Below are 15466 nucleotides of genomic sequence, written 5' to 3' on the forward strand. Positions count from 1 at the left end.
ACAAAAACTCCAGATATATAACCTGAAGGCAGAGATTTTGTACATACAAGCCCATTGCTCAGCATAGTTGTGAATGTGATCCAAAGCACCCAGCGATTTTCAAAATACAGAACTTAAGTTGACTGTAGAGCAATGCATATTGAAAAAGAAAAAAAAAAAAGCAATAAAATAGAATCGTTTTATTGGACAGGAAATGAAAAGAACAAGAAGAATGTTTTAAACCTCTCTTGTTTTCAATGCTGAGATGAAAGAAAATCCCTCTCTGTGCACACATTAATAGTGATATTGCAGATGCACAAGAGCAAGTAGAATGATCCTAACCCAGGCCTGTATTGCTGTGCCGCCACCTACTGCAAGCACAGCTATCACATTTGCCAAGATGAAACTGCAACATTATGAATTTCTTGGCAGTTCAGTCATTATTAGAAGTGAACATGTGTAGGGAAAAATGATGTTTTTCCACAACCACAAAGAGAAGACTTGGTGAGAGATAACATCCTGTCTAATACAGCCAAGACATCTGCTAAAACCAGAGTATGAAATACAGATTTGATCCTGGAAAATCTGAAGACTAGCTGTGATCCTGTGGTAAAACAATGGGCTTTCCTTTTAGGAATATATTCAGTATCAGTATTTTATATCCCATCCAATCTTCCAACAAGATGACAGCAACAAGCTAAAACCTCTTACTCTATGAGACTGTAATGTAGTACTGGCAGATGAAAACTGACAAGTTCTATTCTCCTTTATCAGTCACCTGATAATTATTCTGTTTAGTCAGAGTGGAAAAAATAACTGCTAGTTTCTTTGTCACTCTCTGGACTGTGAAGGAGTTCTGTGAACAGAAAGAAGTCTTACAGGCTTGAGATGGAGGCATGGGAGATATTTGTAAATTAATTACTAAAAGCAAGGCAGTAGAAAGCCATTTACTCAAAGTGAAATCAGAGAATTACAGAAATCGGAAGGGACCTTACGGCCTTCCAGTGCCAGCTCCTGCCATGGGCTGGCAGCCACTCACTAGCTCAGACTGCCCAGGGCTCCATTCAGCCTGGCCTTGAACACTTCCAGGGATGTGATACTCACACTTCTCTGGGCAGTGGTGCCAGGGCCTCATTGTTTCTGGGTGAGGAATTTCCTCTTCACATCGAACTCAATCTCCCCTTTAACTTCTAAGTCAAAGCCATTACCCCATGTCCTATCACTACACCCCCTGGAGTCCCTCTCTCGCTTTCTTGTAGGCCAATTCTAAGTAATGAAAGGCCATCATAAGGTCTTCCTAGAACCCTCTCTTATTTTTTCCCCTTTTAAAAATGGCTGTTATGCTTCCTCTTATCTAGTCAGTGGGAACTTCACTGGACAGCTGATCCCTGAACTGGACCAAATCTGCTCTCCTGAAGCCCAGGGTACTAAGCTTGCTGTGTGCTCTCTTTGCTGCCCTAAGGATGTTAAACTGTTTCATGATCACTGCAACCAAGGCTGGCCTTGAGCTTCACATTCTGCATCAACTTCTCCATTTGATGAGAATGAGGTCCAGCAGAGCACCTCCTTGCTGGTTTGTCTGTCTCTTCGAGAAGCAAGTTACCATCAACGCATTCGAAGAATGTCCTGAATTGCTTATGCCCTGCTATGTTGCCTTTCTGGCAAGGCTTGCTGCCTGTTTGTGGCTCCTTATAGTCCAAAACTTGGTTGGACCTGTGAGTCAGAGGGAGTGCAAACGCGCCTGCTCTGAAAACAGGTTTCCTTTAACTGCACAGCACTGCATTCGACACTCCAAACCTCCAGGCTGCCTGGCACTGCCATGCTTCACCTGGCTTTGATTGGAGGCCACCTAACCAAGCAGAAGGATACAGTGCTGTCAGTGCTCCTGCATCTTCGCCTTTCTTGCTAAGATATTCCTCTCATTTGTGATGAGTCAGAAAAGGCTTAAGGATGCTTCACTCCTTGATATTGTGAGTGGGGAAAACAGCCCTAAGGAAAGGCAGAGGAAACGTGTATGTTTGTGCGTGAAACGAGGGGAAATGATTTGCAATGCCCTAAGACTAGGGTAAAACATTCAACACTTTAGAAGCAGAAGGAATAGGTGAATGGTAGTATAATGAAAATATTTTTCTTCTGTTCCATAGAGGACGTGTAGCACAAGGAGATTTCATTTAGTTTGAATTAGGAGGTCTGACCAGTTCACAGAGACAGTGCACAGTTGGATTCTGGCTCTCCCTTTCTGATCTCCCAGTTCATCACAGCTGCTGTTTCTTCTTTGTGCTCTAACATCTTGACCCACTGAGCCTGCAGTACATGGCTGTGGTAATAACAGCTTAAAGGGCACAACCTACCACCCTGTGCACAAGATCCTGCACCGCAGCACTGTCCTCTACACACTGTGTTCCCATTGCAAGCCAAGACAAAACTAGTCCACGGGCCTTCCAAGGCCCTGATCTTCACTTCCATCTTCATATTTAATTTAAAGGGACAGGAAAAGAACTCAGAATGACAGATGCAAATCTCGCTGCACCTGCATGAAATATGAGATTCAATCTCTTAAGTGCTGAAAGTAGAGCTTGATGTAGTACATGAACTAGTTCAGCAGGAGCTGCATTATCAGATCTCAAATCCAACTCAATTGCTACAGGCATTTCAATGCAGAGACTGAGGCTGCAATATAGCTTTTATTCTTTGGTTTTAAACATTGCAATGGAAACACAATTACTTGAAATTTTCTGTGTTGATAGGAATGCTGCTACTACCTCAGCTGCATGGGAAAAGCTACTGACAAAGTCCTTATTTCATCTTTCAAAGTATCTCTTAAAATGAGCATGGGGACCTGTAACATGCCCTCCTTTTGCAAAGACCATAACACACAAAAGCAAGCCTGATACTGCAATATTGTAAGCTTGGTAGTGACAGCAGTGCTGTTTCCAGCATTTCCTGTGTCTTTCTTAGATTTTCTAGGATTTAGGCCACTTTACCAGGGCAGGTTACTGTATCAGAGGGATACTGTCACCGGTAGGTTTTGTCAGTATGAGAAAAGACACACTATAGAAAAGACACAACAACCAATGCCTGTCATCTCTTACTTGCTTCCAGAGTGTCTCAAATGCAGTCCACAAGTTTAACTGGTTTGAGCAGGTGTTCCTTATGGCTGGTGACATACAAAAGAAAATCTCAACCTACAGACTGAATCCCTCCAAACTCCCTCAAAGAGATGGAAAATTATTAGGTAGAACAAGTACAAGAGTAGGTCATCGTTATGTTCCTTCCATCTCTTACTTGAGGCATAGCAATCAATATTTCAGATGGATTCTGTATGCATTTCCTCTAGACAGTGGCCAATCCCTGCATTCAACAAGTTCTTTCCCCTTCTCACAACAGCACCAGTGAAAAAGCAAATATGAGATTACAGGTCACAATATCCTCTTGCTTAGTGTCCTGTCATCTTGCAATTACCCAGTGAAATGCAGCAGTATTAAAATTGCTATCATATTCTAATTAAGCTGTGGCTTATTAAAGTGCAGCAAGGAGGCTTCCTTTACACCTGGTGCCTCCTAATTTAATCCTTTTTATCCACTTACAATACTTTAAAATTATGTACCTTAGGAAAAAATAGTTGAGCTTGTGGCATCCTAAGGTTACAGTGCTCTCAGCTCTGGCATGGTATAGAAGCTATGAGACGTAAATTTAGCAAATGATAAATTTTAGGATGGAGAACCTCAAAACATGCATAAGTCCCTTTGAGTTTCCATGTGTATTCTCTGACCAAAGAAGAGTCCTAATGGCAATGGTATTGCATAGAACATGACTATAACCACTCTGACTATCTCTTATTTGTACATGTTGTGCTAGGCACCATTCACACGACAGTGGCCTATGGATAAAGTGCACTAGGACCAAGAGCATTGCAGCTTACTACTGTGGATTCCAAGGGGGCTTAGAAGTGTCAGTTCTTCACCACTCAGACTGAAATGCTTTAGCAGGTAGTGGTTTGGTGCACTGGGAAACTTCCTTACAAGACAAAGGTAACAGGATCCTTGATGGAGGGAATCTAGCTGTTCACCAGCTGTAGGATGCTTAAGGTCATCGAATACTACTTTTGAAAGGGAACCTTTATGGCAATGAGTTTTCAGCTAGCATTCAAGCACTGTCTGGAAAAGTGCAACTTGCTGTTTCTGATCCTCTTAAGGTTGGTAGGCAGGCTACAGGTTGCAATGGTTGCATAGCTGGATCAGAGACCAGCCAGGAATTAGGGGCTTCAATGAAATAAAGGTTAACACCAAAACAAAATAAGCAGGAATGGGTTTCTAGTAAAACAGAAGCAGAAAATCTGGCTGGTAGAACCAGGAGGTTACTAAGGAATATGTACTCTTTCAGGCAAATAGAGAACATTCTCCTGAGCTTCTAAAGTCCTGGACTTCTCAAGATTCCTCTCAAGCACTGTTTTTGTGATGATGAGAATAAATGGGTCTTAATTATGATGAAGATAATGTGAAAGTAAAATTTGTGCTTTCCAAGAGACAAAAAGCTGTTCAGTAAATGGGAATGTGACACCACAGACAATAAAAGCCTGGAAATAAGGATGCACCATGAAAAGCTGACCTTAGCTGAGAATGCAAGATGGCAGCAAGCCAAACACTTGTGTCATGTATATGTCATCTTTAATGTAATGGGTAAGGTAGCTGGAGTGCATTGTTTGACTAATACAACAGGTATTACAGCTGCAGAACATCAGAGAATTTCTTCAGCGTCATCAAATATTTTCCAGCTGAATCTACCACCCACACACAGTAGTAAACCACTCCCAAAGACACTGAGCAACCATATGCTTAACCACGTAGTAGTTGTGCACTTTGAACACATGCTGCTTTCAAACTTTGCAAAGTAATTCTAGGGTTCTCCACTCAAAAAACATACCAATGTCACCAACCTATGAAGCCTGGAAATTTTTCCACATGCCTTTACAGTCCAGATTATGTGCATTCTCCTCTGCTATGCCAGCACAATTCAGTCAATGCCTTACAACAATTTCCTGTCAAAAAGAGGATTAACTGAAAGTCAAAGAAGAGGAGATTTCTCTCTTCAGTTTTCTTAAAGATGGATGAATATTGTCTATGCATTAGTTTTTAGAAGACAGTATTCAGAGGCTGTGTGAAGTACACAGTTCCTTACACCTATCAGAAACCAGACAGCACCTCTATTCTTCCATCCTGACTGTTTAAGTTTAGCTTCTTGGTCCCTTCACTTATCTTCCCCATCACGTCTCCTTATGCCTCAATTCACGTCTCTTCTCATTTGAAATCACAACACAGAACTACAATTATTATGGGTAAGAAGATATTGTACTAGGAATTACTGTAGAAATACATGCTTGTTTCAGATGATACCAGTGTAGCCCTGAAAAAGGGGACAGGCTCATCCCTAGAAAATTTCATGCAGGTATCAGCAGTCCTATCACTGCCTGAACCAAATCCGATGCACTGTATAGAAATGCAGGCAGAAGAGAACAGTGCTATTTTTCTTGCTTTGGGCTCTGAAAATGCCAGCTAGAAGCCAACTCCACAAAATTCAATGTGTAAATTCTTTGACTGCCAGATGGGAGATATTCAGGGCAGAAATTATTTCATCTCACATGCACCAGCCTCCACTTCACCCAGAGGTTGTTCAGTTGCACTCACGGTTGAATGTAAACATTAGCACTCTATTTTGTACTCTGTCCCAGACAGGATTTCTTCCTATTCTCAGTCCTTCCTTCAGCTCATGTACATGAAAGGTTTTGAAAGCTTCACACATTGATTTTGCAACTCTGACCAACCTGGAGAAAGACGTTTAATGTAATTCCAGCAGAACAACAGAGCTTCTGGCTGACTTATTGCAATGGTACATGTGTTGGGAAGGGACATCCCTATGCACAGGAGCAGCAAGCAATCTCGGCCAAATTGTTAAAAGGGACACGGGCTGTAAGGACCAAACAGGGGTATGCAGCAATTCACTTAAACACTTAATAGCTTCTCTTCATTAAGACCACACAGCACAACTCTTCACCTGAGTCACAGACAGAGGCAGAGGAGTCTGCATAGAGCACTGGGGTTTTCACCAGGCTGGGACCTGAGTTGAGGTCAACATTGGATCTGAACCCAGGGGAAGTGCAGATGGAAACCACCACTCTTTGGTGAGGTGATGCCGACACAAAGGTCAGCACAAATTTGGTGAGGAAGAAATAACAAAAGCTCCTGTGTTCCAGTTTTCTTCTAAATAAAAAAAAAAAATTAATTGGAGAGATAGTGGGGGAGGGGAGGGAGGGAACATTCCTTCTTTGGCTCAGAAGTGTAGGAATTAAGCACAAGGGTGATTGCCACTGTTTTCCATACTCCTGTCTTTTTACCACAGGGACAGGAGGAGGAAGTCAGAACTCACAAAGGAAGAGATAATTGTCTGACCTCTAACTATGGGTGAGCTGCAAGATATGTGAAAAGACTTCAGTTGTCATCCAAGCATGAACATTGCCACCTCACTGCTCTAGTGCTGGCATAACAGGGCCTAGTCTGGACATACTGGGCAGCTTGGATCCCTTTCTAGGGAACAGGGCACTGACAAAGCAGTTGGAAAAGGGACACAAGCCTGTACCCTATGAAGCTGACTCCTGTCAGCCAAGAAGGAAAGATGTCCTTTCAATAAAGATCTGCTATGTTACCTAGGCAAGTGGAGCACTGTGGAAAAAGGGAATTAGCTGTGCTGGAGGTGACGTATAATACTGAACAATCATTAATCCCAAGTTCCAGATGACATCATGTGCCCACAACATATGAGGTGGAAATTTGTAGGTAGTGCACTATCACTGTATGCCAACACACTAGCAGCAGTAACCTGGAAAGTTGAAGAAAAGCCAGTGGTGGACGAACTACCTAGGCTACTTCAACAATATGAAGAAAATGTCTTTTTCTCCCTACATGTTTGTGCCTCAGCGGTGGAGAAACTGTCTGGAGATATCAACCAATTCAAAGACAATATGCCTTGCTCCTGACCTGTATGGAGCAGTATCTCAGCTATAAGAAGTATACACTCCTGTGCTTGAGAGAGAGAATACAGTGGTTACAAACCACATGCCATCCTGTAGTTTTACCTGGGTAACCATGAAGATGATATGAGGGAGTGGGATGGAAAATCACCAACCCTAGAGGCACGGCCATGTGAACTGCAAGGATTAAAACTAAAAAAGGGGGTTCTTCCAGGATAATGGCTGCTCCAGTTCCCAGCAGACAGTCTCCCAGCTAAAGAAGATGGTCTGATCCTATTTGTGAAGTAGATAAGAAGCCTTTGGATTTGCCTTCATGAGAAGTGAGTGCTGAATACAATAACCAGCCAGATGGAGGAAAGGGACAAGTGGGTTTATTGAACCGTGTGGATTTGATGACATACTACATCAGAACCACAGGAATATAAGGCTGTAGTGGACACTGGTGACCAGTGTACTGTAATGTCACTAAGCAATAAAGGGGCAGAACCTATCTGTATTTCTGAAGTGAGAAGTGGATCAGCTAACTATACTGGAGGCCGAAGTGAGCTTGACTGGAAATAAGTAGCAAAAGCCCATTGTGGCTGGATCAGAAGCTCTGTGCATCCTAGGTATAGATTACCTCAGGAGAGGGTACTTTAACGACCTAAAAAGGTACTGGTGGGCTTTTGGTATAGCTATGTTGGAGATGGAGGACACTGAGCAACTGTCCATCTTGCCTGGTCTCTCAGAGGACTCTTCTGTTGTGGGATTGCTAAGACTGAAGGAACAGGTACCGATCACTACCACAACAGTGTGCCAGCAGCAGTACTGCACCAATTGGGCTCCCTGACTCCCATCCATATGCTGAATCGTCAACTGGAAAACCAAAGAGTAATCAGTAAGACTCACTGCACTAGTCCCATGTGGCCAGTGAAAAAGTCAGGAGAGTGGAGGCTGACTGCAGACTACTGCAGCCTGAATGAAGTCACACCACTTTGGTGCTGCTGTACCAAACATGCTAGAACTCCAATATAAACTACAGTCAAAGGCAGCCACAACTGGTATCACCAGTGTGATATCAGTTCCTCTGGCAGTAGAGTGCAGACTACAGTTTGCTTTCACTTGATGGGGCATCCAGTACAGCTGGAATTGACTGTCCCAGGGTGGAAGCACAGCCCAACTATTTCCCATGGACTGATCCAGACACAGACTTTCCTGGCACAGGGGAACAACTTATATTGTTATATGTAACTTAAATAACTTATGAACAGTTGTAATACACTGTCAACATAATCATGTAGGGCAGCAGAAGTTTTTCAAAAAGGAAAGAAAATAATCCAAATCCTGAAAGCCAATTCTGCCATAAAACAAAGTAAGGCTGAGGGACCTAAACAGGAGATCCAGTACTTAAGAATAAAATGGCAGGATGGATGTCATAAGATCCCCATGGATGTGATCAATAAAATAACTGTTATGTTCCCACCAACGAGCAAAAAGGAAACACAAGCTTTTTTAGGTCTTGTGGGTTTTTGGAGAATGCATATTCCAGATTACCATCTGATTATAAATCCTCCCTATCAAGTCACCCTCCAAAATTTCACATGGGGCCCTAACTGAGCAACAGCAGCTTTTGAACAAATTAAACAGGAGATAGTTCATGCAGTAGACTTCAGCCAGTCTGGGCAGGAGAAGGTGTAAAAAATATGCTCTATACCACAGCCAGGCAGAATGGCCCCACCTGGAGCCTCTGGCAGAAATCCTCAGGGGAGACTCATGGTGGAGCCCTAGGGTTTTGGAGTTGAGGATACAGAGGAACCAAGGCCTGCTATACTCTGACTGAAAAAGAGATACTGGCATCATATGAACGGGCCTGAGCTCCTATTGTCACCCTATCTGTGCTGGGCTGGACGTTCAAATGCAGGGTCCCCTCCACCCATCACTGAACTGATGCTGTGCGCAGTAAGTGGGTTGCACTGTACATCAGGCTTGAACAGGAAAACCCCAGACACCCAGGAGTATTGGAAGTGATTATGGGCTAACCTGAAGGCAAGGATTTTGGAGTATCACCAGAGGAGGTGACATGCACTGAGAATGAAAAGCAATATGCCCTGTTCACTGATAGGTCCTGTAACATCATGGGGAAGTGTCAGAGGTGGAAGGCTGCTGAACAGTCTTACATGATGAGCTGCGGAAACTGTTGAAGGAGAAGGTAAATTGAGCCAATTTGCAAAAGGTCATCCAGCTGGCTTTAGATATTGCTGAATGAGAGAATTTGACCAGTGTTCTACCTCTACACTGACTTACAGATGGCCACCAATGCACTAGGGGAGTGGTTACAGAAGGGGAAGCAGAACAACTGCCAGTGAAGAGGCAAACCCATCTGAGCTGCTGCACTATGGAAAGACACTGCTGGTTGGGTAGAGAACATTGTTGTAAAGGTACATCATGTAAGTGTCATCAAGGAAGAGATGCAGCATGTAGGTGGGCTCGGAATTGAGGATGGGCTTGACCATGGATACCACTACACAGGTTATGGATGAACATGATACATGTGCTATAATTATGCCAAGTGCATAAAACCTCTTTGGTATGGAGAACAATAGAAATATAAATACAAGAAAGCCTGGCAGATGGATTATATTACACTCCCACAAACCCATTATGGCAAGCACCATCTGCTTACAACAATGAACCAACCGCCAGATTGCTGGAAACATAGCCCATGCTGCCCAAAGCACTATCCTGAGCACTGAAAAGCAAGTCTTGTGGTAACACGGCACTCCAGAAAGAACTGAGTGAGACAGTAGAATGCATTTCCCAAACAACCTCATAGATATCTGGGCCTAAGAGCGTGGCATTGAGAGGGTGCATCTCATCACCTATCATGCACTCACCTCTGGGAAAACTGAACAATACAATGGACTGTTAAAAACTACTGAAAACTACTAAAAACTGAGATTGATGGGTACTGCAACATTCAAACACCAGGTTACACATTTTGCAAAACCCATTTAGTTAGGCAGCATCTGGGAATCTGCCAGTAGAATTGGCCCTGCTCAGTCAAACTTCTATAAGCAGATAAAGTCCCTGTAGTAGACATAAAAAACATGCTGGGCAAAGACTGACTGGGTTATTCCTGCCACGGGCAAAGGCAAGCCCATCCGTGGGCTTTTGCTCAAGGACCTGGGTGCATGTGGTGAGTGACGTAGAAGAACAGGGAAACCTGGTGTGAACCTCAAGGGGATCTGATGTGGGGTGAGAACAGCCAATAATTTGAATTATATAATACTGCAAGTCATCACTACTATGGTTGCTATCGTTGCTGCATTATCAGCGATATTACAGTAACAATCATCCAAATTAATGAATTCTGACCTTTTACTCCAAACCAGAAATGGCTTCAGCACACAACAACCCAGCACCATGCATCATCCCTTCTGCACTGAAAGACTGCTATGACAGATAGAGCCCAAAGTCATGAACTAAATGAACTCAACAGACTATTTAGAGGAATGGCTGAAAGACCATATCTGTAATTAACGGAGATGTACGGGAAAGGGTAGGGCCTGAGTATGATATAAATGATATGGAAAAAGGGGTGGATATTGTCCTGGTTTCAGCCCAGAGAGGGCAGGTCAGGCCACTCAGTGGGGAAGAGCTGTGGCCATGATGGCACAGGGCAGGGGATGGGCAGAGCCAGGCCAAGTGGCCTGAACTGTCACTGGGACATTCCATACCATGTAGCACCATGTGGAAGGTCATGAAGCTGTGGGAGAATAATAATGGCAGCTTCTGCTGTATTTTGAAGGCTTGTAAGAATCTTGTTAATTGCCTCTAAAATCTCATTTCCTCCCAGGTATGGGAATGTGTATCTTGAGTTCCCATACCTGAATAGCTTGAGCTATAAACAGAAATAAAACCTGGTTAATCTAAAAAACTACCCTCTGCTTAGTGTGGGGAAGGAGACAAGTGGTGGCTGCTGGTTGGTGTAGCAGTGCCAGGAGTGTTTGGAAAAGCCATTTGTCAGACTGGACTCATCCAACACCTTTTTTCAGGACGAAGGTGCAGAACTAGACAGTGTTCACACAGGGAGCAGTCCAGAAGTCCACTGCACCAAAACTTGTATAGCTTTTGCTCCTTGTCTTAATGTCCTGGTTTCAGCTGAGACAGAATTGATTTTCTTCTGTGCTGTGCTTTGGCTTTAGGAGAAAAACAGTGTTGATAACATGCTGAAGTTTTAGTTGTTGCTGCACTGCACAGAGCCAATGATGTTTCAGCTTCTTGAACTGTCCTGTAAGTGGGGAAGTGTTGGGGGGGCACAAAGAGCTGGGAGGGAACAGAACCAGGACAACTGACCCAAACTGGGCAACATACGACATTGACATGGGGCGGAAAAGTTATAAAACTGAGTTGGCTGGGGGGCTGCTGCTGCTTAGGGACTGACTGGGCAGTCAGACCCAACCTCTTAACATGCACATACAGGCCACGGTTTCTCATCTTCTTTGCTGCTTTCTTCTGGGCTTTATCCAGCCAGCTTACATTTTTCTTAAGAGTGTAGAGCCCAAACAAAAAGATAAAACATTCCAACAGAGGCTTCATACTTTCCATGTAAAGTTAAAGGATTACTCTCACAGACAACATTTTTGTAACAGCACAAACCTGCTAGCCAGCACTCAAATTCAGATCCTCCAAAGCTTCTACATCTTTGTGAACTGCTCAATTGCCTGCCTTTGTCACTTAATCAGTTCTGATGAAATCTCCCATCTTAAGCACATCTTTACTGAGCAGTTTCTTATCCTTTCAGCATCATGATTCTGAATTCTGAGCTTGTTCTGTGCAGTACACAATGTTCTCTCCCAGCTTCATTTAAAGTGAACATTTGAATAAGTACTTTCAATGTCAGCATGCCATTCATTACTGGAAATACTGACTAGAACGAAGCCTAGGGAAGTCCCTGCAGGATTTCCTTCATTGGTAACTTCCCTTGACAAGGGGCCATTGAGAACCACTCTTCTGAATATGATTCTCCCAGCAGTTCTGCAGCATTTTATAGTAACTTCAAAGTGTCTTTCTTCTATTTAGTTTGCTTTTCCACCAGCCAGCTTTCAAATTGCCTTTGCTGTTTTTAAGACTTGACTTCCTGTAACATAGCTGCCCTGCTGCATGTGGGGTGTTTGCCCTGCCTGGAGGCTGCACAGATGTTCAGCCACAATCCTGCCATTTGAGAGGGTGCCTGCCTCATCCCATTACTTCTTAGCGATGGAAGTGCTAAAATCTCTGTTACCCTGCCAAGAAAGCCTGCTTCTGCCAGTGCTCACCTTCTGTGAGGGGATGCTTCGCCCTGCAGCTTCACACCATGGTGAGCGTGTGGTGGAAGCTATGTTGTGCTCTCACCCATGCCAGGGCTCAGCCACAACTCTGAATTAGGTGAACAGCCCCAGCCTACGCCACTCTGAGATATATCTGACAGGGCAACTGGTTGGGCACACATGACAGCTGGAGTGCTGCAAGAGAAGGACATGTCTGTCACTCAGGAGATATCCAAATGCAGTGGTTAAATTAATAGACAGTGAACCCAGTGCCTGGACCTTCCACATATGGTTAGCATATGGCTGAGGTAAGTGGCAGTCCTCTACCTCATGCATGAGAGACATTCGAGGATGACCACAGGGCATGTGCATAATAGCAATAAACACATATAAAAATGAGAAGCTTCGGGATCTTCGTGGGCTTCAGATTACAGAAGACCTCTTAGAGCACCTTTCAACCAAAAATGCAATGTTACATTTACTTCCTAACCTCAGTACTGAAGTTAAAAAGAAAAAACACCACTTCCTAACAGTAGTGTTTAGGTGTCTTGTGGCGGGCCAAGTTGGGGTAACCCTAGGCTCTGGCAGAGGTGGGATTTGAGACAGCTTCTGTAGCAGCATCCTGTAGGCAGAGGCTGAGCAGCTGCATTTGTGGATGGAAGCAGCTGGATAGGCTCCCCAGGGCATGCATGGAACATGGTAAGGCAGACCTCAAACAAACTGCAAGCAGGGCTCCACGCAAGGAGAGCTGAGTATGTTCCTGGATGCTCTAACATGGAGACAGTTCACCCTTCCTTCCACTTACTTCCTGGCCACTTTCCCCCATATCACTACCTGTGAAAGCACACCAGCATCTCCCACTCTTCCCACTGGGCAGTTGTTTGCTTTTTCCAGTTATTATTAGTTTACTGTCTGAAGTTTCTGCATAAATTAGCAGAATTAAATAACTTCTTCCCTTTGTTTCAGTTTCGCTGCCTAGCTCAGCCTCAGTGGGTAGGAGGTGCAGAGCAAATAACAAAGAAATGCTTTGGTAGGAAGAATATTCTAACTTACTTAAAATAAGGAGAAAAATACATAACTCCAATCTCTAGACAATTTTGGTGCCTCAGTGCCTGGAGAAGACACCATTGATTTGAAAAGGTGGTTCCAATCCAGGCCCAGAATCTACGCTTGAAAACGGAAGGAAACCCCCAAAGGGCATTTCAGAAGCACTTAGGGAGTGAAACTGCCTTTGGTCGATCACAGATGGTGATCACAGACACCTTCCCAGGACAATTCCATGTGTTTTATTGTTGAACAAGAAGCTATGTGGAGCCTGGTAACAGGAGACATGAGACATCTGTGAAGACACACATAAACTAAAGTCAGATCCTTCACTTTGGGACTGAAAACTGAAGTTCTCTCTGACAGAAGGACTGAAATGGAGCAGACATAAAACTAATTTTTCAGTACAGACCAGTGTAACAAGGCACCTAGAAGCCCTTACCATTCAAACAGATGTCCCAGCATTCTGCTTCATGTCAGAGCATCTGCACCTTCGGTGCCAGCTTTCCACCTACTCCATGCAGCAGAAGGCCCTGAGAGGACTAAGCAGAAAGCATCCAGTTGAGGTCCCCCAGATGAAACATCTACTGTACTTTCCAGTGAACAATGCCTTGCTGTTATACAGTTGCCCCAAACTCACCTTCCAGTGCAGCCGTGTTAATGTGAGATCCTCCTAAAATACTTTATTCACAACATCTTGTTTCAGCAAAGATGAAACAGTTCCATCAGTTGAAACATCAACAGTTACAACAGATGAAACATCAGTTACAGATGTTTGCAAAAGACAGAAGTGAAAAGAAAAAAAAAGGAAAATTACAATTAAATTGCTCAGACTAGAAACAGCCTAGAAGGTTCTGTTTCATTCCCTTACCGCTCTGAAACACTGTCCTCTTCTGGCACGGAGGTACACAGCTTCTTTCTCCAAGCATAGCTTATACCTTGCTGTATCTAGTAAGGAGAGCCCTCCACAAGAAAGTCTGCATTTAAACATACACTCATCAGAGCGCTTTGAGAAACTTTTTGGCTCCAAAAGTCTCTTTCTCAGGCTATATTAAAGGGGCTCAGACAGATTTAATCTTTCACTTTGAATCTCACAATACTCCTTCCTTGTCCAGGAGACAGTTTGGTCATCTGTCTTCATTAAAATAAGGACTTCCTCACTCCCATGGGCATGCAAATATTCCTTCCTCAGATGGGTGGGAACTACTCTGTTTCACCAACTGTTTAACACTTTGTTGCCTCAGAAAGTTCTCTGCTATTCCATCTAGTGACTTACTGGCATCTTTAGCTATGGCATGTATCCTAATACAGAATCTTGCAGTCTGTAATAATCTGTGCATTAACAAGAACCCCCCATTGCATCCATCCAGATGAGATTAACATAGGCTGACTATGGTTGGCATCTGGCTGAGACCAAACACAGTGGCACTTAGGTGGGTAATCTCTAATATTCTTCTCTTGTAGGCACAGTCAAGAACCACATTCTGCTAGTCTGCATGGATGGATCCCAGGGCTGTTGCTTTTCGTGATATATCTATCAAAAAACAGCTTACACTTACATCATTCTTGCTGACGATGGATCTCTGTCCAACAAGAAGAAATTACCAGTACTGTTTGATAAGATGTGCATCTTTTGATAGATGCACATTCTAGCAGAAAGAATGCTCGTCACTACATGGGAGATATTACTGCCATCAGCACCCAAAGCAGCATTTCCTGATCCCACCCAGTCTTGTGAGAATCAAGTGTTGTTTCTGCATTAGAATTGTATAATATTATTTTTATTTTATGATCTCCGCTATCATAGTTCTTTTTGGGAGTCCCTCTACTTAACTTGGGGAAGATCTCTGATAAGTTTACATCACTTATCGTATAGACGAACCTTCCCAGGAATGCATACTCTGTGTATAGGTGTATATATGTATATTTTGCCACATACACTGCAAGAATATCCTGCATGAGAGCAAACCAGAGAACAAGCCATGGCATGCCCGAGGAAGCGCCTGAAGAGACATTGGGAAGGCCTGACATCATCCCCCAGTGATCTTTGTTTAACGATGATGACTTTAAAGAAAATCACCATATCAATAGGACAAGGAGAGCACCGAGACATCTTGGATGATTACTGACT

General features: G+C 43.5%; 1 protein-coding gene across 6 annotated transcripts in view; it reads right to left on the reverse strand.

The window, feature by feature from the left end:
- The window catches only part of GAS7 (growth arrest specific 7), a 129004-nt gene that overhangs the window by 74507 nt on the left and 39031 nt on the right, over positions 1-15466 (reverse strand). Inside the window, exon 1 of one of the 6 annotated variants that reach the window (XM_042833197.1) lies at positions 14207-14435. The exons of the other annotated variants lie outside the window; for them this stretch is intronic. Coding sequence (XP_042689131.1) covers positions 14207-14264 — 58 coding nt within the window. The 5' untranslated portion in view covers positions 14265-14435. Of the gene's footprint in view, positions 1-14206; positions 14436-15466 lie in introns of those variants that run through there. 6 annotated transcript variants of the gene reach the window in all.

Source organism: Centrocercus urophasianus, unplaced genomic scaffold (assembly GCF_019232065.1).
Source record: "Centrocercus urophasianus isolate 14NV4802_14NV808 unplaced genomic scaffold, USGS_Curo_1.0 seq_41, whole genome shotgun sequence".
Lineage (NCBI taxonomy): Eukaryota > Metazoa > Chordata > Aves > Galliformes > Phasianidae > Centrocercus > Centrocercus urophasianus.